The sequence below is a fragment of the Oryctolagus cuniculus genome, chromosome 21, assembly GCF_964237555.1.
Source record: "Oryctolagus cuniculus chromosome 21, mOryCun1.1, whole genome shotgun sequence".
In the NCBI taxonomy this organism is placed as follows: domain Eukaryota; kingdom Metazoa; phylum Chordata; class Mammalia; order Lagomorpha; family Leporidae; genus Oryctolagus; species Oryctolagus cuniculus.
Window position 1 is genome coordinate 19,705,126 of NC_091452.1, and position 22,219 is coordinate 19,727,344.

The following is a 22,219-nucleotide window of genomic DNA, read 5'->3' on the forward strand; positions in this document are numbered from 1 at the left end:
AATGGATTGCTTTTCTCCTGCTGCTTTCAAGGTCTCCCTGTGTCTGCCTGGCCGCAGTTGGGCGGTGATGACTCCCACTGTGGCTGTTTGTGTCTGTCCTGCGTGGATTTCGTGGGCCTTCTTTCTCTGCCTCTCAAATTAAAAAAAAAAAAAAGCAGCATTCCCGATTCACAGGAGCAAAGTCATAGGATCCACCTAGATGTCCATCAACTGATGATCGATAACTAAAATGTCCTGTACCTACATGATGGAATCTTACCCAGCCATAAGAAGAATAAAATCCTGACGCTCGCAACAAAATGGATGGAACTGGAGATGACTATGCTAAGTGAAATAAGCCAGACCCAGAAAGACACATATCACATGTTTTCTCTTATCTGTGGAAATTAAAATGTAAAATGCAAAAAATAAAATTTGTGGTGCAGCTGCAGTGTTGGCATCCCCTGTGGACACTGGTTTGTGTCCCAGCTGCTCCACTTCCGATCTAGCTCCCTGCTAATGGCCTGGGAAAGCAGTGGAAGCTGGTCTAAGTACTTGGGTCTCTGCACCCACGTAGGAGACCTAGACAGAGTTCCAGACTCCTGGCGTCACCCTGGTCCAGCCCTAGCTATTGCAGCCATTTGGGGAGTGAACCAGGGGATGGGAGATCTCTCTCTCTCTCTCCCTCTCTGTCTCTCCCTCTCTCTAATTATGACTTTCAAATAAGTAAATCTTTAAAAAAATAAAGTTTCTACCACCCCCATAAAATTTCTGTTAATTTGTATAGTTTATAAAATTTTTCATATTATTGATTTCTAGTTTAATTGCGCTGTGGTCAGAAATAATTTTAATATGATTTCTATTTTTATATTTAAAAAGTGTCATACCTAGATCAGAGAAATATAATCCTTGATTACCTGGACAGTTCTGATCCACGGAGGAGCTGCTTCCATGAGGAGGTAGACAAAGGTGAAATCGCTCATGGTCACTTGAATCCTTGCCAGGTTTTCTTTCCGTAGCTGGCTGTTAAACAATGATTACATTTTATTGAAATAAATGAATAATTGATATTTGGCTTCAACAAACAGCAATTTCCTGTGCTTCAATCTAGTCCTGATGTTAATGAGGATAAAAATAAGAGCGGTTAAGGGCGAAGTCATTTGCAAAGTCTGTTTCCTATATACTCAGTCTTCCAGCTGTGTAGGGTTCAGGCAGGGGTTGTAACCCCAGCTTTGCTGGTGAGAAGAGAGGCAGTGCCTCACTCACCTCCTCACTCCTCCCTCTGAATCTTCTGTGCAAAATGAGGTGATCATATTCGTGGCTGCCTCTCGAGACAGGTATCTAAAGGGTCCCAAGAGAACACGGAGGCGGAGGGGACCCCTTGGTTACCGCAGTGGCTGAGCGTGTGCTTCTGCAAGAAACAGACGCCTTCTTTCCAAGTTCTGCTGCGTCTCCACTGGGGCTTGACCAAACAGAGGTGGTTGTGGGGGTAGAACGTCTCCTCCTGTTTATTGAGCACTTCCTGTATGCCGGGGACTATGTCAAGGTCTCCGCCAGCACTCTCTGCTGGAGCAGGTGTCCTTGTTTGGCCCCCTTTTCCTGACAAGAGTCTGAGACTGAGAGTGCAGAACCTGCCTGCAGCCAGGCAGCTGATAACCCCAGCATGTGACTGACCCGCCTCCAGATTCTCACCTGTTGTCTCCCCAAACATCTGTATCTCCCCGGGAGACTTAGAATAATTTCACTGGCTGCGGATTTCATTTAGTAAAACCCATCTGTCTTATTTTAAGCCACTTTTTATTGTGTTTTCATTTTGCACAGAGAGCAAAGACATTATATTTTCGGTATATATTGGTTTTGTGTGTTCCTGCCGCCCACAGCTCCCTTGGAACATTTTTGGCCAGACTATAATAAGTGAAACCATCAGAACGCTGGAGCGGTGCCATTCCAGGAGGTCAGCAAAGAAATCTCCCTCCCTGGTTGCAAGCTGGGACTAGACTTTTAATAAGCATTTTTTGTTTTGTTTTGTTTTGTTTTCTGATATCTCAGGAAGTTTTCTCTGATGCGGTTGACCCAAAGAATGGAAGCTTGTCTACTACGTGACTCCAGGCTCATAACACCTTTTGCCTCTGCAGTGTGGCAATTACTGTCCTGACAATCAATTCTGCAAGTAGCCTGCTCTGGCGCTCGGTGAATGGAAGGCCAGTGATGGAGGAGGGGTGGGGGTGTCTGAGGCCGGAGCAGGAGGGGAGTCGACCTCCATGAAGGAGGCAGGCATGACCTGTGTTTGTTTCAGGCAGGGTTGTTGGAAAGCCTGTGTGATTATTTCACAAGAGGAAGATGCCAGGCTGGTTTGGTCTATGCGCACCGGAAGTCCTGAGGGACTCGGTTTCCTCTGCACGGGGCTGCCCACCCCACGCCCACCACCAGGGGACTGCTCTTGTCTGAGTGTCCTTCCGGTCGGTCAGCGCGTTCATCCGCCCACGGCTTGAATGCAGAGTTGATGACTGAGACGCCTCGTCGATCCAGCGGCGCCCGATCTAGGTCAAGTGGGCGGGGTTAATGGCTGTGCCATTTATTTAGCAAACATTTGTGGGAGTGGAGCTGTTGTCTGCAGGTGCGCGGAGCGAAGCGCAGAGCGCTGAGAAGGCTGTCACGGGCGGCTGAGTGACACAGCGAGGGATTTCTTCCTGCCCTCGAGCCCCGGGGGAAAGGAGCAGCCAGATAGACCCAGATGTCGCAGTGTGGCCACACTGACCGTACTCAGGCTCTGCCTCTGTCCTGTGTGTAGCCTTGGGGACAGGCCTCTCTTTGGGGCTTTTCGTGGTTTTTTTGTTTTGTTTTGTGTGTCTGGGTGCATGGACATAGCACTGGCCCATCTTAACCATTGCAAAGCGTGCAGGTCAGTGACACCGAGTGCCTTCAGAGGGTGCAGCTGTCACTGCTGTCCACTGCCACGAGTTATTTTTCCTCTGGCCAAGCTGGAGTTGTGTGTCCATGAGACACAAACTCCCCATTGGCCACCATCCAACTTCCTGTGAATCTGGCGCTCGGGTACCCTGTGTGAGTGGAGCCGACAATACTCATCTCTTTTTGTGGCTGACTTACTTCATTGAATATAACATCCTCAAAGTTTATCTGTATTGCAGCAGGTGTCATAATTCCCTTCCCTTTAAACACTTCTTCTTCTTTAAAATTTTTAAAAAATATTTTTATTTGAAGTGGGGCTAGGTGGTGAGGGGAGCTATCTTCCATCCACTGTCTCACTCCCCAAATGGCTGCAATGGCTGGGGCTGGTCCAGGCCAAAGCCTGGAGCCCAGAGCTTCATCCAGGTCTCCCCCATGGGTGGCAGGGACCTAAACACTTGGGCCATCATCTGCTGCCTTCCCAGGCGCATTAGCAGGGAGCTGGATTGGAAGTGGAGCACGTGGGACCAGAATCGGCACTCTGATGTGGGATGCTGGTGTCGCAGGTGACAGTTTAGCTGGCTGCACCATGACGCCAGCCCTGTGGCCCAGGTTCCATTGCATGGATAAACCACTTGTTGTTTATGCGTCCATCCACTGGTGAGCACTTGGTTGGCTGGCATGGTTTGCCCATTGTGAATAATGCTATTAGGGACACAGGTGTCGTCTTTGAGACTCTGATTTCAATTTTGGCAGAGGGGAGAAACCCCCAAGTGGGACTGATGGCTCCTACCCTCATTCCACATCAAATAGTCTAAGGAACCGCCATACTGTTTCCTGTAGCAACTGAATTCCTTGTCTTGTTTAGGATCTTTGATTTTTTTCCCCTCTGAGCAATAGGTATGGTGACAACCAGGAAGGCAGCAGATGATGACCCGAGTACTTAAGTTCCTGCCACCCATGTGCGAGGACAGGATGGTATTCCTGGCTCTGACTTTGGCCTGGCCCAGCCTCAGCTATTGCAGCCATTTGGGGAGTAGACCAGCAGGTGGAAGATCTTTCTCTCTCTCTTTCCACTGCTCTGCCATTCAAATAAATACATAAATCCTTTTAAAAAAGATTTCCCACCTAAGGTTGCTGTAAGGATGAAATAAATGAGAGCCCCTGTCGGGTGCATGGTATACAGCAGGTACTCAAAATATGCTCATTCACTGTACTTGCTGGCCAAGGCCGGGGTCTGTTGGACAAAGCTCCCAGACACACACAGCATCTTCTGTCTCTCCCAGCGCTGCAGCCGTTCAAAGTGAGCCTGACCTTCCACTCTGGGATTCTACCTGCTCTCTGCCTGCTCCTCCAACCCCTCTCTCCTCTCTTCTCCCTAGGCCGTGGAGGAGCTCCTGCAGAGCCTGGACCTGGGGAAGAAGGCCGTGGCCCTGGGACACAGCCAAGTGAGTGGAGTTTCTTTCCTACTGACCTTCTGCCCAGCAGCTCAGGGACCCAGCGGGGCCCTGATTGCTGTCCTGGCTTGGTTGTCCATGAGCCCTGTGCGTCTGCTCCACCTACTTAGATGACAAAATGCCATAAGCTGGGAAGACCTAACATCAGGAGATACCACTTGGTGGGCATCGCAGTCCCAGGTGCCTCTGTGGTCTGGCAGGGTTGATCTCAGCTCCAGGAAGCACCGCTCTCCTGTCTGAGAGAACACGCCTCCCACTCAGAGCCTTTTGACTTCTCTATTGCAACCAATGATGACGCAACTACAGCCCTGGCTGATTGGCAGCAGCAAGTGAAAAGAAAGACAGGGCCTGAGAACAAGGCATGAGATTATTTGGGTGGAGAGAAATAGCTTTTGGGAAACTGATGTTGAAAAAGTGCATCCAAAGCTACCTGAATGTATAGAGAAAGATTTCCTGCTTTCCCAATATGAGGGTCCTTTTAAAAAGCTCAAGGAAAATGGAGTTAAACATGTTTATTTTGGTGCAAAAAATTCTGAAATACATGTATACAAGGTCTCCCATGTGGGTGGCGGGAACCCACTTACTGGAGCCATTGCCACTGCCTCCCAGGGTCTGCATTAGAAGGAACTTGGAGGGGCTGGTTCTGTGGCTCACTTGGTTAATCCTTCAACTGCAGCGCCAGCATCCCATATGGGCACCGGGTTCCAGTCCTGGCTGCTCCTCTTCCAGTCCAGCTCTCTGCTGTGGCCCGGGAAGACAGTGGAGGATGGCCCAAGTGCTTGGGCCCCTGCACCCACATGGGAGACCAGGAGGAAGCACCTGGTTCCTGGCTTCGGATCGGCATAGCTCCGGCTGTAGCGGCCATTTGGGGGGGTGAACCAACAGAAGGAAGACCTTTCTCTCTGTCTATCTCTCTCTCACTGTCTAACTGTATCTGTAAAATAAATGAAAAAAAAAAAAAGAAGGAACTTGGAGTCTGGACCCAGAGCCGAGAATCAAACCCAGACATTGCGATGTGGGATGCAGGGGTCACCCTCTATGCTGAACCCCCTCTCCCTGCCACCTCCTTTACATGGAAGTCTTTGTGTCCCAAGTGAAGAGAATTGGACTCTAGTGTCGGGGCTCCCATTGTTGTCACCTACTCTGCAGTTCTCAGAGCTGGGTCCCGGGACCAGCACCCACCTCCCCCGAGAGCTTGCCAGAAGCACACCTTCCCAGACCCCACCCCCCCATGCAGGGAGTCAGAAATCTCTGGGGGCGGGGCCCAGCCCTCTGCGTGCTCAAAGCCCTCTGCCAGATTCCAGTGCACGCCCAAGGCTGTGAACCTCTGGCCTGGAAAATCACTCAGTTATTTCATGAATACAAAAATCAGCCCCGAGATCCTGACAGCAATTGCAGAGTCAGAAAGAAAACAGAATAAATCGTCTCACGCAGGTGACCGTGGCAGGGGCCAGGGAGTCGATGAGCCCGAACAACCCAGTAATAGGACATTGTTGTTACTGAATGATACTTGGGACTCACAAAGAAGCCATTCCAAGAAAACCAAGGTCAATGTACGCTTTTGGAAGCCAGCGTAGACCAGGGACCAGGGCAGCTGTAACATGGGCAATAGAGCAGAAGTCTCAGAAACTCATGGGCAAAGAGAAGCGACTGCTCTGGTTGAAGCCCCGGCTCAGCCCCTCCCTGACTGTGGGCTCCCTCATTGTGCAATTCCGGCTCTCCAAGCCTCCGTTTCCTCCTCTGCCAAGTGGAGCCACTGCTTCCTAACCCTTCTGCCCCCAGCAGGTTGGCTGCAGGAATTGGTAACTGACAAGGGCTTCCCGCTCGTGACCTGGCTGGATGCTTCTGTTAGTGGTGCGTGTGTATCAAATAGGATGACATTCTAATGTGTAAGGAATCAAGCACCTCTAATCGGCAAAATTACCGAGAGGAGAGGAGCTAATTTCTCAGCAGGCCCCCCAACACGGGAGCGATTGTCCCATCCGATCTTTGAAAACCCCTGGCCTGCTGCATTTTTAGAGGAAATCTAGCTCGCACGGCAGGGCCCCTGTGGGTGCTCTCGAGGCGAGGACGTGAGGCCGCCATGCTCTGTTTGGGTCTGATAAGCAGCTGGACCTAAGGAAAGTGAATAATTTAGATTGTTCTTGGTGATTTTTCAGCCCCTGGAGCTTTATCAAGGCTTGAGCCAGGGGCTGTGACATTTGTGGAAAAGGTATGATTCCACAGGCAGGCAGGCTTTTCGCTCAGCACTCTGTCCCTAAAAGGCAAACCAGAAACGAAACATCGTGATAAGATACTGACTTTTTCGCATCCTGCAAATGGTGGCTTCCAATTATCTTTTTAATGAAAGCTTCATATTTAATCAATGGTGGTTTGGGCAGTGCCTGCCGCCTAGTGTAATATACAAACTGGCGCTGTCATCGCTTGCATAATTGATTTTTTTTTTTTAACAGCAGCTTTTGGGATTCACTAGCTTATGAAATTAATACAGACATTATTGAGGCAACCTGATAGGTAATGAGTCAATTGTATCTTTATTCCGATGAGACTAATTGTCTCAGTAGCCCTGACTTTTCATAGGAAGTGCTCCGTAAAGCAGTAGAAGGTTGCAAAACAGAGGTAGCACCGATCCGGAGTCCTTGTTCTCACCCCCCTCCCCGTTACCCTGGGATTGGCCCAGCGGCCTCCACTACTAGAAATAGGCTTCGAGTAATGGAGAATCGATTGAGACCCTTTGTTCCACCTGGAATCAAATTGCAATTGAGCCTCAAGCTTCAGCTGTTTGTATTGTAATGAACAAGGAGGGCAAGCCTCATGCTGGCATTGGGAACAGGTGCAGGAGATAGAAACCTGGGTTTTAGGCACCGGTCTAGGCTTTGTTGGTCACTGGCGATGTGAACCAGAGTCAGTGACAGGACCTACCTGAGCCCGAAGATTCGTGGTAGTGGTGGTGGTGGTGTTGCGAGGGATAAACATGGATGTAGAAGGAAAGACTTGGAGAAAATGCATGAGTGTACATCAAAAAGTTCTAGGAAAAATTTAAATTAAAAGATAAGTTTGGGGAGCCTTTTCTGTGCGTTGAAAGCCTGCACATTGGAATGCCTGGTTCCAGTCCTGGTTACTCAGATTCTGACCCAGCTCCCTGCTGACCCTGGGAGGCAGCGGGGGACGGGCCTCCACCCACATGGAGCACCCAGATGGGACTTTTGGGCTCCTGGCTTCAGCCTGCTCAGCCTTGGCTAATACTGACATTTGGAGAATGATCAGCGGATGCAGGATCTCTCTCTCTCTCTCTCTCTGCCTTTCAAATAAAATGACAAAAAAAATTGAAAAAGGAAAGTTAGCACCTCTTGACTGAGAAAAATTAGCAAAACAGTTTATCTCGGTGCAGAGTTTTTGCAATTCACACAATACCAGGGGTCCTTAAAACGTTCACGGAAAATGCATATTCTGAAAACGCGACACATGGGTTTTTAGAAAATTGCACCCAAATAAGCTTGCGTATGAATTCCTTTGCTTTTCCATGGATGTTTTAAAGCATGTTTTTAAGTTCAGTGGGAACTGGAGTCTTCTCTGGGGTCAGGTGAATGGAAATCCTGGTGCCTTTTTTAGCCTCAGTTTCTCCATCCGTAAAATGGGAGGATCCTCATAACCACCCTATGGTTCTTCCAGAAGCTTGTGAAAATGGCATTATAAGAAGTTTGGCGCAAGAGAGTTTTGAAATTCATGTGTTTTTTTTTTTTTTTTTAATAAAATGCATTATCCATGACCGTTTTGAGAATCCCTCACGTGTGTGGATTTCAAAGACTTTTTGCCCCAAATGCATTGATTTTGAGGTCCTCTAGGCCTGCCAGGGGCCTTCCCTCCAAGCCCAGGGCTTGTTCATTTCCAGAAGGGCAGCAAGAGCTCCCTACATGTTACCATGAATGGATAATGTCCCCAGTGACTACAGAGCTACAGAGGGCCTGCAGGGGGCGCTGACACCTCTGGGGGTTACAAACCACATGTGACAAAGAAACAAAGGCTGATCTTAGCAGTCAGCAGGAGGGCCTCTGAAAAGCGACCCCACCTCCATCACGGACTGGAATCCTCCCGACACTGTAGCATCCACCTTTGCTTCCTTCCTTGGGGTGGAGAGAAAATGGTTACCCCAAGCCATAACTGTGCCAGCACCTTGGCAGGATCAGCACTGCCCCCTCCCCGAGCTAAAGACGCTCTTAGAAAATCCTCTAAGGCAAACCTCCAAGACTCTGCCTTCATCTTCTGCTTTCAGTCGGTCCTAGGTCCCGGCTTCCCTGTTCCCTGCCGTTCCCTGCCTGCGGTCTGTTTGAAGGCGGCTCTGTGGGGGTGCCGAGGAGGCATTGATCACACCCTGCGGAAGCCATCATCCATTATGGATGAACCATCCCGAGGCCTCGCGGTACCATGGGCTGTTGCGGCACCCCTGTGGGTGGTACCAGCCCAGCCCCATTCTCTCCAGACCAAGGAGGGCCGTCCCCACCTCCCCTACTGTCTCTGCCGCTGGCCCTCCTTAGTAGGCTGGATCCAGGTCTTTCTCAGATTTCCAGTGGTGCTTATTTAAAAACACACACACACTTTCCGAAGCTTGGGCCCAAGCCCACTGATTCAACTTCTCCTGGGGCAAAGCCTGGGAATCTGCATTGACTATACTTCCCCGATTGATTCTGGTGCTTGGTGAAGTTCAGGCAGATCTGTCCCAGCAACGGTTCTCACACTGACGTGCACGAGTGTCCCCGAGGGGCTTGTGTTACCGTGCAGATTCTGATCTGGCAGGTCTAGAATGGGGTGCGAGACTTTGCATTTTTTTTTTTGACAGGCAGAGTGGACAGTGAGAGAGAGAGATAGAGAGAAAAATCTTCCTTTTGCCATTGGTTCACCCTCCAATGGCCGCCGTGGCTGGTGCGCTGCGGCCGGCGCACCGCGCTGACCCGAAGGCAGAGCCAGGTGCTTCTCCTGGTCTCCCATGGGGTGCAGGGCCCAAGCACTTGGGCCATCCTCCACTGCACTCCCGGGTCACAGCAGAGAGCTGGCCTGGAAGAGGGGCAACCGGGACAGAATCTGGCGCCCCGACTGGGACTAGAACCCGGTGTGCCGGCGCCGCAAGGCGGAGGATTAGCCTAGTGAGCCGCGGCACCGGCCGAGACTTTGCATTTCTTTTTTTTTTTAACTTTTATTTAATGAATATAAATTTCCAAAGTACGATTTATGGATTACAATGGCTTCCCCCACATACCGTCCCTCCCACCCACTACCCTCCCCTTTCCCACTCCCTCTCCCCTTCCATTCACATCAAGATTCATTTTCGATTATCTTAATATACAGAAGATCAGCTTAGTATACATTAAGTAAGGATTTCAACAGTTTGCTCTCACACAGAAACATAAAGTGAAAAATAATAGATGATTTTTTTTAAATGATGATGAAATCAGATCAGACCTATTGTCATGTTTAATCCCAGTGAGAGTCAAGAGACTTTGCATTTCTAACAAGCATTCAGGCGATGCCTATGCTGCAGGTGCGTGGACCAGGCTGCAGTCCCAGAGACTAGAGGAGCCATTAGGAGACGCCACGCCTTGCTAACTTAGGTCCTCATTAAGGGGCAGCTGCCCACAGATCCTGCAGGTGGATGGACTGGAACTGGGGTCTGCGTTGCAAGCCCCTCCCATTGAGACAATCTGATTCGGCAGAGGAGTCACCTGTGGCCTTTCCCGCTCGCAGGTTTTCCTCAAGGCAGGCGTGGTCTCCAGGCTGGAGAAGCAGCGGGAGAAGCTGGTGTCTCAGGGCATCGTCCTCTTCCAGGCGGCTTGCAAGGGCTTCCTGTCTCGCCAGGAATTCAAGAAGCTGAAGGTACTGCTCGGGGTTCGCCTGCGGGTTCTGGGCCAGCGGATCTGGGGTAGGCATGTAGGCTCGCATGTCTCCCGCGGTGATGTCAGTACTACCGATCCAGGCACTGGATCTGGGTAGCGAGACCCTTTGCGAGGGGCACTGTGCAAGAGTCAAGATGTTTCCTAAGCCCACAGCCAGGCTGCAAGGGACCAAATCCCAGCTCTGCCACAGAGAAGCTGGGTGACCCTGGGCAAGTGACTTCTCCGTTTCTCCATCTGTAGAACACGGACAATAACGATACTGCCCTTCCCAGGGCTATGATGAGGACTGGGTTAACATGGGTCAGGGTGTTGCCTGGTACGTCTTAGCTCCGCATCACCTGTTCACGCATTGGCTGTTGTCATGGTGATGAAAAGACAGCACCTCTTAGCCTGCCGGTCAGCATGTTTCCCACCTGCACCCAACAGAGATGAGTTGGGTCAGCACTTCTCAATGTGCGGTCCCCAGCCCAGCAGCCTCAGCAGACCTGGGCATTTGTCAGAAATGTGTGTGCCCAGGGCCTGTGCCCCAGGTTTACTGAATCAGAGCCTGCTGTGTTTCCATAGCCCTCCATAGGACTCTGAAATGCACTCGGGTTTGAGAAGCATGGGGTTCCTGTTGAAATACGCTTGCAAAGTCTGGCTTTGCTAACAGTGGCATCCTGGACATTGTTTCCTGTGGGCAGGTGCAAGTGTTTCCAAGGAGTGTTTTTGCCTGGCAGAATCCCTACCTAAGATGTTTCCCATCAGTCAGTATTTTCTATGCCTTGTCCCATTATTGTCACTTGGCCAAGCAAGACTGAAGCCCGGCAGAGAGCCTGGTGCAGAAAGCCCGACTCCACAAATGGAAGGGTTTTTTTTTGGGGGGGGGGACAAAAAGGTCCTCCAGTTGTTCCCCCTGGGACTGAGGAGCACGGGCTCCACCCTGGGCCACATTCCGCCTCCTCTGCTTCCCCCACCCCCAGCCTGGAAAGGAAGGAGCCGCTCACGCCTGCCTTTTCCTCCTGCAGATTCGCCGGCTGGCAGCAAGGAGCATCCAGAGGAACATGGCTGTGTTCCTGGCCGTCAAGGACTGGCCGTGGTGGCGGCTCCTCGGCTCCCTCCGGCCGCTGTTGAGTTCCAGCATCGGGAGTGAGCAGCTCAGAGCCAAGGAGGTCGGTCTGTGCAGCAGGCAGGACCTGGGGCCCGGGATGGGGGGTGGGGGAGAGGGGAGGGTCGGTTCCTTCCCCTCCCCCATCTCGGTGCTTTCACTAAGGCACCAGGGCCTGCACCCCCGGGGATCCTTGATGGTGGAACACTGGGCCCAGCAGCCCCGGACGCCCCCTGCTGGATGTCCCCTGAGTCCTGCAGCCCCCGGGGTGAGGGGTGTAGACACGCTCTGACCACCTGGCGGGCCACAGGAGCACTTACTGCTCAGCCAGAGAGACTTGGCGGTGCCACCTTTGAGTCTTGAGCTTTCTTACGCTCCCTTCCTGCTACTATTCTCATTGGTTGTGAGTTGTTGCTTGCTGTTGTTTCATTCTTGCAAAAGTTGGCAAACACACACGCACGTGCACACACACACACACACTTCATTTCTTTCTTGCACAAAAAGCCAACTACCATCCAAGTGGAGCACATCTCATCTGAAGAATCCCAACTGATAAAGTGCATGCAAATATTCCCAAATGGCCAAAACTCCAAATTCTCAAGCACTTTCTGCCCCAAGACGTTTCTGATGAGGGAGACTCAGTCTGTATCTACTCTCCTTCACCTTGCATTTCCCGAAATTCCCTCCAAGGTTCGATTTTTAGGGAGCTCCTCCTCATTCCCTTCTTGTAGCTGCAAAGTACTCCTTCGTAGGTAAATGCCAGGGCTCGGTCCACCAGCCTGCTGCAGCCGGGCACAGGCACTGCCCCTAACGGTGATGCCCCAGGCTGCGTGTTGAGCCAGAAAGTGAAAGCTTGGAAGGTGGTTGGGGGGGTGTGGATGTGCTAAGCACGTACAGTGGGCTTGTTCTGCGCACTTGCGTGCAGCCCCCAGGCAGGGCCAGTGGGGGCTCGGAGTGAGTAGAGACGCTGTCGCTAAGCAGCAGCGAGGGCAGAAGGCACTCGCGGGATCTTCAGCTTCAGACCTCACCACAGGCGGGCAAGTTGATCAGCCGCCCCGTTCCCCAGCCACCCTGCTTTTTATTTAATTCTATTTTAATTGGCAGATACTCACTGTGTTTCTTTATGGGGTACGGTATGGTATTTCAGGATATGAGGGTTCTGCAGCCAGTTCAGGGGAGAACGGAGATGAGCTTGCTTCAGTGCAAAAATGTTTGAAATCCATGCGTAGTGATGCTCGTTGCCCATGGACTTTCTGGAGCCCCCTCCCCACCCGTATATTTTCAGCGTGGGGTGATTAAACCAGGCTGGTTAACAGATCCGTCACCTCACAGACTTCGGCTTCGTGTGTGTGCAGTAAAAACGTTTAAAAGCCAACCCGTTCAGCAATGCTGAAATACACAACACATTATCATTTATTCAGTTGCTACCCTGTGCACTAAATCACTAATGCGTCTTCCTCTTTACTCAAGCTTTCTTTTTTTCTTTTCAAAGGATTTTTATTTATTTATTTAAGAGGTAGAGTTAGGTACAGTGAGAGAGAGAGACAGAGAGAGAGAGAGAAAGGTCTTCCACCCGCTGATTCATTCCCCCAGATGGCCACAATGGCCAGAGCTGAGCCGATCCAAAGCCAGGAGCCTGGAGCTTCTTTCAGGTCTCCCAAATGAGGCAGGGGCCCAAGGACTTGGGCCATCTTCTACTGCTTTTCCAGGCACATTAGCAGGGAGCTGAGGCAGAAATGGAGCAGCTGGGACTCAAACTGGTGCCCATAGGGGATGCTGGCGCTGCAGGTGGAGGATTAACCTACTGCGCCACACTGCTGGCCCCTAACTCAAGCTTTCTATCCTCAGATCGCTCTCACCACAAGGGCACCACATACTTATGATCCAGAATGGCCTCTGTTCAGCTGTTTGCTTTTTGTAGGAGGAGCTCACGGCGCTGAGACACAAGCTAGAAAAGTCGGAGAAGCTGCGGAACGAACTGCGGCAGAATACAGATGTGCTTGAGAGCAAGGTATTCCTGTCCCTCCGCGTGGGTCCGTGCATGTGTAAGGTCCGTTGAGGGGGACAATGATGGTGTTCCTGCCCCTGTGCTAACTTCTTTGCAAGGATCCTTAAAATAACCTGTGAGTCACATGCTGTCGTCAGACCCAATTTACAGAGGGAGAAATCGAGGCCCCAGGAAAGGAGATATCTTCCCAAGGCCACACAACCAGTAACCCATGCCATGTGGCTCCAAAGGAAAATTTTCCTTTTTAAAGGTGTTTTTATTTATTTGAAAGTCAGAGTTACAGAAAGAGTGAGAGAGTGAGAGAGAGCTCTTCCATCTGCTGGTTCACTTCTCCAGATGGTGGCAAGAGTGGGCCAGGCCAAATCAGGAACCAGGAGCTTCATCCAGGTCTCCCACGTGGGTGGCAGGGACCCACGCACTTGGGCCGTCTTCCTCTGCTTTCCCGGGTGCATTAGCAGGGAGCTGGGTCAGAAGTGGAGCAGCCAGGACTCGAACTGGTACCTGTATGGGATGCTGGCACTGCAGGCAGTGGCTTTACCCACTTCACCACAATGCTGGCCCGGGGGAAATTTTCTTAAAGAAGTCACAAAAGCACCAACCATGGGGGGGAAATGATAAATTTGACTATACTGTAATAATAAGCTGTTGAGCTAAGCATAAAACAGACACTTATGTATTTGGAGTTGAAATTTGCAACATATACACTTGAGAGTCTTCAGAATATGGGAAGGAAGCACCTCCTCAAATCAGCTGGGAGACAGACACTCCAACAGAAAATAACTATGGGACAAAAATGTGGAGAGGCGCTTCCCAAGAAGGGGGTGTGATCTGAGAGTGCAAGTGTTCAGTGATTCAAGTGACCACTGAACTCATGAAAAGATGCCCAGCCTAGCCGGTGATTGAGAAACGCAAATCAACACCACTCCAGGTACCGTTTCACACCTGAGATCAGCAAAGCGTGATGTAGCCAAGTGTTGGCCAGGCTGTGTGGCAGCGGGGACTTACCCGCTGCTGGTGGGAGTGTGAATTGATGCCACCACCCTTAAACAATTCACCACTGTCAGTGAGAGTTGGCGGTGCCCGCGCCCTGTGCCTGGCAGTTCTGTTTCAAGGTTAATGAGAAGGGGTCTTCCAACAGTTCGTGGAAGATGCATACTGGGAAAAAATGATGCGTGGACATCAAGATTTTTTTTTTTAACAGGCAGAGTGGACAGTGAGAGAGAGACAGAGAGAAAGGTCTTCCTTTGCCGTTGGTTCACCCTCCAATGGCCGCCGCGGCCGGCACGCTGCAGCCGGTGCACCACGCTGATCCGAAGGCAGGGGCCAGGTGCTTCTCCTGGTCTCCCATGTGGGTGCAGGGCCCAAGCACTTGGGCCATCCTCCACTGCACTCCAGGGCCACAGCAGAGAGCTGGCCTGGAAGAGGGGCAACTGGGACAGAATCTGGCGCCCCGACCGGGACTAGAACCCGGTGTGCTGGTGCCGCTAAGGGGAGGATTAGCCTATTGAGGTGCGGCGCCGGCCCCAAAATTTGTTTTACAGCAAAATATAGTTATGTTTTAATTTCACTTTCCAAAACTTTTAAAAAAAATCATTTACTTGAAATTCAGGGTTACAGAGAGAAAAGGAGAAAGAGAGAGAGAGAATGAGAGAGAGAGAATATCTTCCATCACTGGTTCACTTCCCAGATGATTGCAGTGGCTAGGGCTGGATCAGGCTGAAGCTAGCAGCCAGGAGCTTCTTCTGGGTCTCCCACATGGGTAGCAGGGGCCCAAGAACTAGGGCCATCCTCTGCTGCTTTCTCAGGCCATTAGTGGGGAGCTGGATCGGAGGTGGAGCAGCTGGAACATGAACTGGTACCCATATGGGATGCCAGTGTCGCAGACAGTGGCTTTACCTGTTATGCCAGGATGCCATTCCCTTCCACAAACCTCTAAGAGATTTATTTATTAGAGAAGGGGAGAGAGAGAGAGAGAAAGAGAGAGAGACAGACAGAGATAGGGAGGCAAAGTGGGAGAGAGCGACAGACAGTTGTAGAAATTCCCAAGTTCAATGCAGTGCCCAAGTGCCCACCATGGCTGGGGCTGGGTCAAGACCAAAGGCGCAAGCTGGAACTCATTCCAAGTCTCCTCTGCAGCTGGTAGGAACCCGGTTCCTTGAACCATCACCTGCTCATCACCAGGATCTGCACGGGCAGGAATGCTGGAGTCGGGGGCCTGAGCTGGGAAGAGAACCCAGGCGCACCAGTGTGGCATGCAGGCAGCTGAGGGGCTGACTCCCAGCCCTCCGTGGGCTTCTGCATGTCCTTTGTACTATGGTGATCCACATGCATAGGAGAAGACAAGTGCGCGGCAGCCCCATTTGTCATACTGAAGGCGTGCACCGCCCAAATGAGGCTATCAATAGGAGAACAGATGAACTCATTTTGTTACATTAAAAACCGAGCTCCTCAAAGTGAAACTGAATGGAGCAGCAAGTGAATGATGGCCCCCAGGCCAAATCCAATCCAGGGCTCGCTTCTGTAAACACCGTTTTCCTGGCGCACAGCCGTGCCCGTTCGTTTCCAGGCGGTTTGCCGTTGCTTTCGGCTCCGGTGGCAGGGCTCAGCTGTTGCGCCAGAACCCACTGACCCTGCCATGTGGCCTGCGAGGGCTGTCAGGTTCACTTTCTGGACCTTCGCAGAAAAACCTCCTGACCCTTCAAGAGAGCCACCTACAACAATGCGGATCATGGTCATGATGTACTGTCAAAGAAAGTGATCGCCAATGGATATCTGAAGCCACAGAGCTTGCTGAATCTCCAACACACACACACACACACACACACACACACACATACACACATACACACACCCCAGATCATCCTGAATCTCTCTCACACACACACCCCAGGTCATCCTGAATCTCTCTCTCTCACACACACACACCCCAGATCACCCTGAATCTCACACACACACCCCAGGTCATCCTGAATCTCACACACACACACACACACACCCCGGGTCATCCTGAATCTCTCACACACACCCCAGGTCATCCTGAATCTCACACACACACACACACACACACACCCCAGGTCATCCTGAATCTCACACACACACACACACCCGTGGTAGGCTTACATTATAAGTCTGGCTCAGTAAGAGATCAGTAATAACTAATAAGGAAGTCTACCAGGAATCCCAGGAATAACAAGATACTGTTAGTGACAGTGCTGTGAATGTCACTTCTCTCCCCAGAATATCTTTGTGCACTGTGCTCACCCTCCTTGTGGTGTGAGATGATCCGGTGCCTATGTGAGGAGAGGGAGGAAGGAAGTGAAGGCTCTGTGATACAGCACAAGGCTACTCTGTGAGAGTTACCTGGATAAATCATTGCACTACTGCAACAGGCAACCTGATAGCCATGGAGTCACCCACTGGTTAAGGGCTGGATCTAGGGGACAAAGGGCCGAGCCAGTCCCAGGCAGGACGGAGCAGGCTCACATTAAATCCCAATGCTGCTCAGACCAGCGTACAATCGAGAACTTACGGATTGTCTGTAGTTTTCCACTGATATTCTCAGACCATGCACTGTTGCCTACAGATCCATACAGCTAAAGTCGTGGAAAGTGAAACCGTGGATCCACCGAATCTAAAATATGACACCAGACATATTAAGTTTCTAAATTTACAGGCTGTTGCTCTGCAGAGAGTTGGGGCATATGTCTCTATAGCTACGGGGTTAAAGTTATCTGTGGATAATAACACCGAATTCAGGGTAGTGGTTACCTGTGGAAATGGGCGAAGGTTGGGGTTGTATGACTGTGCTGCTGGGGTATTGTTGCTGATTTTTTTTCTTGAGTGTAGAGTTTATGGGTAGGTGGGTGAGGGAGGGATGAGGACATGAGCCAGACACTTCCTGCCCCCAGAGAAGGCTGCTGCCAATGACAGAGAAAATCATAAGCTCCTAAGTGGTTTAATACCCTCTAACATGGTGCATGTCAGGGAGCTCTGGGTAGACCAAGGAGGAGCTGTTGGAGGGGACTCTGTTGCTGCCCCACTTCAACCTTTCAGGATTGGAGTAAGAGATAGATGGAAATAGGGCACTGCCATCTATTGGTTCACCTCCCAAATGCCTGTAACAGCCAGAAGGCTGAAACTGGTAGCTAGGGATACAATCCAAGGCTCCCACATGGATGGCAGAAGCCCAGTCACTGGGCTGTCACTGCTGCCTCCCAGGGTGCACATTGGCAGGAAACTGGAGTTAGGAGCAGAGCTGAGAACTGTACCCCATAATTCTGGCATGGGACATGCGTGTCCCAACCAGCATCTTAACTGCTGGGCCAAACACCCACCCCCAAACTAGAACTTTCTACAGCCAGGAAGATCTGGTGTTGTAATTGCTGATGCTATTAGTTGGTTTTGTTGATGGATGAGTTGATGATGAAGCCAACAGAACTCGGCCTTCTTGTCCTGTTCGCAGTCCGGGGTGGAGCTGGCTGGCTCCTGTGGGGACGCAGAGTGAAATCTGAGAAGGGATTATCTCTTTGCCACGTGATCCCCTTGAGATTGTGGTTGTCCTCTCCAGCAAGGGTTCTCTGTCTGCTTAACCCATGTCTGCTCCTGCAGCTGCATTAAGGTGTCAGCTATGGAATCGGCCCTGGAAGAGAAAGCAGGGGCTGAATGGGTACCGAAGCAGCACAAGTTGGAGGAGCTGGGCTGAGGCTGCAGCCCTGTTGAGGAACAGACTGTAAGGAGGAGAGGGACTGACACGTAGCAGCCCCACACCTTGTTCTCGTCCCCAGCGCTGCCTAACCTCTCTTGCTGGAAGCAGCAATGGGTAGAATAGCAGAGTGAGAACCCAGAGACGTGGGAGTTGGCTGGGACTAGCCCTGTGGAAATTCCTGCCGGCTGAGCTGTCATTTGATGCCGTCTTTCATCTTGAGCTGTGAGGTCAGACCTGGAATTTGGGAGGCACTGGCAGTGCGGGAAGATTCGCAGGCATGTGATGAATAACTGTCCTTAGCATCTGGGGCTAATGACATTAGCTCAGGAGACACCTGGGGAAGGAAGGGAAGTCGCTCAGGCTTCTGAGACTTGAGCTAAGCAAACCCATGTCAACCCCTACGGAAGATGCTACCCAGGCTCTTTGCATCTTTGTTTGTGTCACACATGGTTACAAACAGGGGTCTGGGACCCTGAAAAAAACTAAGACTTAAAAGCAGAGAAAGAGCAAAGGAAATAAGAGCTGAAGAATAAGAGGGAAAATGCAAATCCACCACCGGCTGCCAGCAGGCATCGCTGCCTTTACATGTGCTACGCCCTCTGCCTGGGACACACCCCTCCAATCTAGTCACCTGGTTAGCATCCCTGCACCCCTCTTTCTGCAGGAGCCCCTCTTTGATGCTACAAAGATGTGTTGGAGCCTACAGGTGTGGCCACAAGCCCTGTGCTTTCCCTCTTGGCATTGACTGACGACTTAATAATTATTTTTAAAACATTTTATTTTAGATACAGAGATGTCCCATCCACTGGCTCATTCTCCAAATGCCTGCAGTTTTTCGGATTGTACAGTAGTACCATGTTGTCATTTTGTTCTTAGGATTTATTTGAAACATAGAGTGAAAGAGACAGAGAGCTAGAGAGAGATCTTCCTTCCACTAGTTCATTCTTCAGATGATCACAAGGGCTGGGGCTGGGCCAGGCCAAAGCTAGGAGCCAGCAGCTCCACCTGAATCTCCCAGGTGGGTGCAGGGACCCAAACACTTGGGGTATCTTCAGATACTTTCCCAGGAGCATTAGCATGGAGCAGGATCGGAAGTGGAGCAGCTAGGACTCAAACCAGACTGGCTACTAACATTGTCATTTTAATATGGGCTTGTCCACTTTTTTTTTTTTTTTTTTTTTTTTTTTTTTTGCTGATCAGTTATGCTGTTTGACAAAGTGGTCTTTCAGGTCTCTTTTTAAATTAATTATTTGTTTGAGAAGGAGAGAGAGAAATTGATTGACCCCAACCACTGGTTCACTCTCCAAATGCCCACAATGGCAGGTGCTGGACTGGGACTGAAGAACTCAACCCAGGTCTCCCATGGGGAAGGCAGGAGCTCAGTGGCTCGAGCCATCACCAGTGCCTCCCAGGGTCTGCATTGGCAGGAAGCTGGAGTCAGGAGCTGGAGATGAGCATGAAACCCAGGTCCTGTGATATGGAACATGGGCATCCTAACAGGTGTTTTGATTGCTAGGCCACTCACTCCCCACCTACCCCCCGCCGAAGTGGAAGTGGTCTGGACGCACAGTGGTCTTGCTGCTTTGGAGCCATGCTTTCTGTGCTAGAAAGTGTCCAAATCCTTTGCATGACTTTTTTAGAAAACAGATTGCTATTTTGGGGCCTCACATTCTGAGTCTGCAGGCTTGGGGTGGCCCTGGAGGCTCTGTGTTCCTAACCGAGTCTCACATAATGCTGCAGCCACTGGTCTGGAGATCACACTTTGAGTCAGGAGGCCACAGAAGGGGTAGAAAGTATCTGTTCCCTGTGGCTCTACTTTCTTAGATGGGAGGTGCTGGCAACAGTTGGGGATTGGATCCCCCTCAGGGCCATGCATCACAAAGACACCCCTGCTCCGTTCCCTGCTCTGTTCGTGGTCTCTGCACTGCCCCCCTGCCCCCTCCCCAGTCTCAGTAGGAGGGAGTCGGTTATGGAATCCTGTTGTGTCTCGTCAAGCTCGGTGTGGCTAGGCTTATTAAAAAGACAACATTATTGCAAAATGATTTAAGTGCTTCATTTGGGAAAGAGCAGTGGAGGAGACGAGGAACCTCCGGGAAGGTGACTATAAATATTCTTCAAGCGTGCAAAATCTGCCTGGGCGCAAAGTAGGATTTTTTTTTTTATTTTTACAGGAAAGCAATGCTGTAGCTGCTTGCAGGAAATACCTATAAAGCAGGAGGAGCACACGGGAGCATAGGACAGGGTGGAGTGTGGAGTGTGGCGTCTCATTCCTGCTGTGGAATGTGTTCTGGGTGTTCCCTGAGATAGCATTCATGGCCCAGGGCTGAGGTCCATGCACTTGAGATTTCTGGCCTCATTCACCAGAGAGGTTTCTCTATTTGGTAGAGAAATTTTGTGTGTGTGTGTATGGGGGGGAGGGGATCTACCAGGATCCAGCAGGAGATTTAGGTCAGAAAGTCCACTCACAGAGCACCAGGGGAGTTTGGTCATGACGAGTCTTAGTGTGGTTATGGTTTATCTTTAAGGCACAAGTGGACATGATTGGCCAGGGTCAGGTTGTCCATTGGTGAGGGAGTCCAGACCCCATCCCAGGCTTTGGGACTCTTAATCCACACTCCCCTGTGAGTCTATTTGTAATCCATTCACTTCCTATCTGGTTTAGGATACAGTGTAGCTTAGGTGTTACTTTGTAGCACCTGTCTCCTTCCAATGGACAGCTAATGCAAAGGCATGTTCACAAACGACCCTAGTGGGGCTAGCTGGGGCCCTCAGAGAAACGTATGTCAGCAATGTTTTTTCTGTGTGCCTCGGTTTCCCCGTACAAAAGCCAGAACCACAGTCTGTTCCCTCCCTACTGTGCAATACTGGTGAAGATACTGAAGACTCTACAAGATAAGGAAGTAGTCCAGAGACCTGACCTTGTATGAGGACATTGCAAAAAGTTCCTGGAAAATGTTTATTATTTTTTTAAAAAAAGCATGGATTTCAAAAAAGCAATTTGTACCAAAAGAAACTTTTAATTCCATGAACTTTTTTTGAGAGGTAGTGAGACAGAGTGAGAGAGACAGAAAGAAAGCTCTCATCTACTGGTTAATTCCCTAGATGCCTGCAGTGGGCCAGGCTGGGCCAAACTAAAGCTGGGAGCTGGCAACTCAATCCAGGTCTCCTGGCAGTGATCTAGCTACTTGAGCCATCACCTGTCATCTCCCAAGGTGTACATTAGAAAGCTGGAATCAGGAATGGAGCTGGGACTCAAATCCAGGCACTCTGATGCAATTTTAAAAAAAAATTTATGTATTTATTTGAAAGGCAGAGTTACAGAGAGGCAGAGAGAGAGAGAAAGAGGGAGAGAGAAAGAGAGAGAGAGAGAGGTTTTCTATCCACTGGTTCACTCCCCAGATGGCCACAATGGCTGGGGCTGTGCCAATCTGAAGCCAGGAGCCAGGAGCTTCTTCTGGGTCTCCCACATGGGTGCAGGGTCCCAAGCACTTGGGCCATCTTCCACTGCTTTCCCAGGCCATTAGCAGAGAGCTGGATCTGAAGTGGAGCAGCAGGGACTCAAACTGGTGCCCATATGGGATGCTGGCCCTGCAGGTGGCAGCTTTACCCACTATGCCACAGCGCCGGCCCCTCTGATGCAATCTTAACTGCTAGGCCTAACACCTGCTTCTCCACACCACAAACTTCTTTGGAGTCTCCTATATCTGGTGTGGAGGAAGAGAGTGGAGCCGCTCTGACTCAGACAACTGACTTTGTACCCTTTGGGCTCCAGGGTGGGTGGCAAAATTCTTCAAGGCTCTGAGCCTCTTTCTCATGTCAGCAAAATGATGATGGGAACAGTAACTTCCTCTTCAGAAGGCTGTGTGAGGATGTGCAGGTCAAATAGTTGCCACGGTGCCTGTTCTACCACAAGCCTTGTCACCATTATTGCGCACCCACTCCCTAACCCCACCCCCACAAGCATCCTCTCCCAATAGACTGAATTCCTCAAAGACAATGCATCTTAAACCTTTCCTTACCCCTCAGTGTCTAGCACAAAGTGTGCAGTACAAATGCGATGAGCGAATGGCCTCATGCTGAATCTAATTACAAAAGCAACATTTAGTGAGTGATGCTTCTGCTGCTGCTTTGATTAAATCCTTGACCCGCATTACCTCATTCTAGCTTTAAATCTGACTGTGGAAAAGG

The 22,219-nt window shown here is 50.6% G+C and overlaps 1 protein-coding gene across 4 annotated transcripts in view; it reads left to right on the forward strand.

Annotated features, from left to right (window-relative positions):
• MYO18B (myosin XVIIIB) overlaps positions 1–22,219 on the forward strand; it is a 245,008-nt gene that overhangs the window by 84,762 nt on the left and 138,027 nt on the right. For all 4 annotated transcript variants that reach the window (XM_070066045.1, XM_070066043.1, XM_070066042.1 and 1 more), the window contains exons 21-24: positions 4,269–4,334; positions 10,083–10,211; positions 11,239–11,382; positions 13,240–13,329. In XM_070066045.1, the coding sequence (XP_069922146.1) occupies positions 4,269–4,334; positions 10,083–10,211; positions 11,239–11,382; positions 13,240–13,329 (429 nt within the window). The remainder of the gene's footprint in view (positions 1–4,268; positions 4,335–10,082; positions 10,212–11,238; positions 11,383–13,239; positions 13,330–22,219) is intronic.